The 2,798-nt window shown below is 23.1% G+C and overlaps 1 protein-coding gene across 1 annotated transcript; it reads left to right on the forward strand.

Moving 5' to 3' along the window:
- The first annotated feature begins 263 nt into the window (after window positions 1–263).
- LOC136079965 (uncharacterized) lies at window positions 264–1,798 on the forward strand. The gene is made up of 3 exons (XM_065796622.1): window positions 264–385; window positions 652–750; window positions 1,615–1,798. The coding sequence occupies exons 1-3, from the start codon at window positions 328–330 to the stop codon at window positions 1,722–1,724; spliced, it is 267 nt and encodes an 88-aa protein (XP_065652694.1). The 5' UTR covers window positions 264–327; the 3' UTR covers window positions 1,725–1,798.
- The last annotated feature ends 1,000 nt before the right edge of the window (window positions 1,799–2,798 follow it).

Here is a 2,798-nt window from a genome sequence, read left to right on the forward strand (position 1 = left end):
TTTTATTTCGTTTTAATTGTTAAACATAACCCTAGCATGATCATACTATAAAATAAAATGAATATTTTTTTTTCTTAAAATAAAGTCTTTAGGTGAGTTATCGAAAAGCTTGTTTAAATCATTGTGTTGTTGTGTAAGGGGTCTGGTGCTGACTGCATGTGGGAAAGAAATTTTAAATTACCCAACGTTCTCGGAATTAACTAAAAATAAACGTAAGGAATTTTTTTGTTTATTTATTTTACCTTTGTGTAACAATCACGTGGTGCTTTTGAATTACTTTGCTATAAAAGGTCCATAGTTTTAATATTTTTAAAGGCAGTCGGTAAAATGAGGCCAGTGTCTGTAATTTTATTTCTTGCGCTGATTGCGCTGATATACGCCAAAAGTAAGTGAAAAATTAGCTTATTTAGTTTATTTAAGGACAATTTATCTTATATATATATATATATATATATATATATATATATATATATATATATATATATATATATATATATATATATATTTTAACTTATATATATATATATATATATATATATATATATATATATATATATATATATATATAATTTTTACATTATTGTTTTTGGTGTACTAAGTACAAATATTTTTAAAAATTCATTAGTTTATTTGCACTTGATTAACTTTTAGCCTATGAGGAAATAAAAGAAGAAATCAAAAATGATGTTGAAAAAGAGATTTTGGACGATCTTGAGGAAGAAAACGATGAGTTAGATGACAACAATCAAGGTTGCGTGTGTGTGTATATATATATATATATATATATATATATATATATATATATATATATATATATATATATAACATGTATAACTTAAATTGCTTGTTTGGATGACCGCTCTGGCTTCACGCTGAAGTAGCCTGCTGCCGGGGGCTTTAGAACATACATCAACTATCAAATAGCCTGACCCGCATGGGAGTGCTGAGGGTTTGGCATGGGGAAGCAATCTTTTCTTTCATTATTCTTCGTTTTTTCTTTTTTTTCTAAAAAACCTGTATGCTATAAAGATAAACAAAACTAATGAGCAAATGCTCACCTAAACAAGCTATAGAAGATATATATATATATATATATATATATATATATATATATATATATATATATATATATATATATATATATATATATATATATATATATATATATATATATATATGTATATATATATATATATTTATATATATATATGTATATATATATATCTTATATATATATATATTTATATATATATATCTTATATATATATATATTTATATATATATATCTTATATATATGTATATATATATATATATATACATATATATATATATACATATATATATATATATATATACATATATATATATATATATATATATATATATATATATATATATATATATATATATATATATATATATATATGTATATATATGTATATATGCATATATCTTATATATATGTATATATATATATATATATATTTATATATATATATACAGATTCATATATATACATATATATATATATATATATATATATATATATATATATATATATATATATATAAACACACACACAAAATTACCTATTTTAATAAATTATTTTGTAGAAGTTAATGATCCAAGAGCACGAAGATGGCGCAGGGCGTTTCGTCGTTTAAGAAAGATAGCTCCACTCATACCAACTTTTGTTAGACTTTACCCAGTCGGCAAAAAGTAATTGTAAATATGAATAGAAAAATGAAATCAGGAAGTGTTAAAGAATTTGACTTTTTTTTATAAACCAAATAAAAATAGTTTTTATGGTTGTTGACTTATTATAATACTTTTAGGTATAGAAAACGTTTTATGTAAAAAATAATTAAAAGAACAAATATTAGTTATGAACTTTGTGGTCTTTGCAAGACCAAAAAACCGCTAAAAAATATATAAAAGTTAGAGATACCATTATTTTGAAATTTAGAAATAGAACGCTTTCTAAAAAATAAAAAGCAACATTCAATTTTGAATTTTTATGTATATTTTTTGTATTCAATAAACAATACAAAAAATAACCATAAACGTATATTGCATGTTTTGCAATATACAAAAATATTATCTATGCTGAATATAAGTTTTATAAACTTACATATACACACAACTACAGTCTAGTTACTACTCTTTCTACTAACTAGAAGGTATGGCACTACAACTTGACATTTCTACATGATTGTCTTGATCCCGCTTTATTGAATACTTTTTGGCAGACTGAATTTTCTGCATAAACAATTGTTTTCTTTATGTCTGACAGTTTTTTTCATGTAATGTTACAAAACTGAGTTTCAAATACAAATATTGTTTTACTGCTAGCTAAAAACAAATAATCGATAAAGCTCTTTATTCAACAAGGGCGTTAAAACCAGGAAAAGCCGTTTTAAATTTTTAGGCACTTCAATAGCATATTTTTAGTTTTAAAATGGTTTAAGATTTTCCTCGACCTGTCCATGGGTTCAACTATGATTGATTCCAGAATAAAATTTGTGACTTAATAGACCGGGTAAATAAAAAAAAAAGCAATTTACTCAGTAATTGCTCAGCTTTTCGAGAATAAAAGTTTGAGCAATTTTGATCAAATTTTTATTCGCGTAAAGTTAAGCAATGTATGCTTTGAAATAATTTTGTTAAAAAGATCATCTTGACTTCTTACTTGTTTGGCTTCTTTTATAATTGAAAACACTTTTAAAACATTTTGCTGTTTGACGATCTATTTCCATGTCTCCCAACGCATTATTTCAAATTGTTTAAATGGGAGGGC

Source organism: Hydra vulgaris, chromosome 05 (assembly GCF_038396675.1).
Source record: "Hydra vulgaris chromosome 05, alternate assembly HydraT2T_AEP".
NCBI lineage: Eukaryota > Metazoa > Cnidaria > Hydrozoa > Anthoathecata > Hydridae > Hydra > Hydra vulgaris.

What these genes read in the sequence shown, in the direction of transcription:
- LOC136079965 (XM_065796622.1), top strand. Translation starts at nt 328, where the DNA reads ATGAGGCCAGTGTCTGTAATTTTATTTCTTGCGCTGATTGCGCTGATA. An exon ending in TGCGCTGATATACGCCAAAA is followed by an intron (nt 386 to 651) that starts GTAAGTGAAAAA and finishes ATTAACTTTTAG; the next exon opens with CCTATGAGGAAATAAAAGAA. An exon ending in GTTAGATGACAACAATCAAG is followed by an intron (nt 751 to 1,614) that starts GTTGCGTGTGTG and finishes ATTATTTTGTAG; the next exon opens with AAGTTAATGATCCAAGAGCA.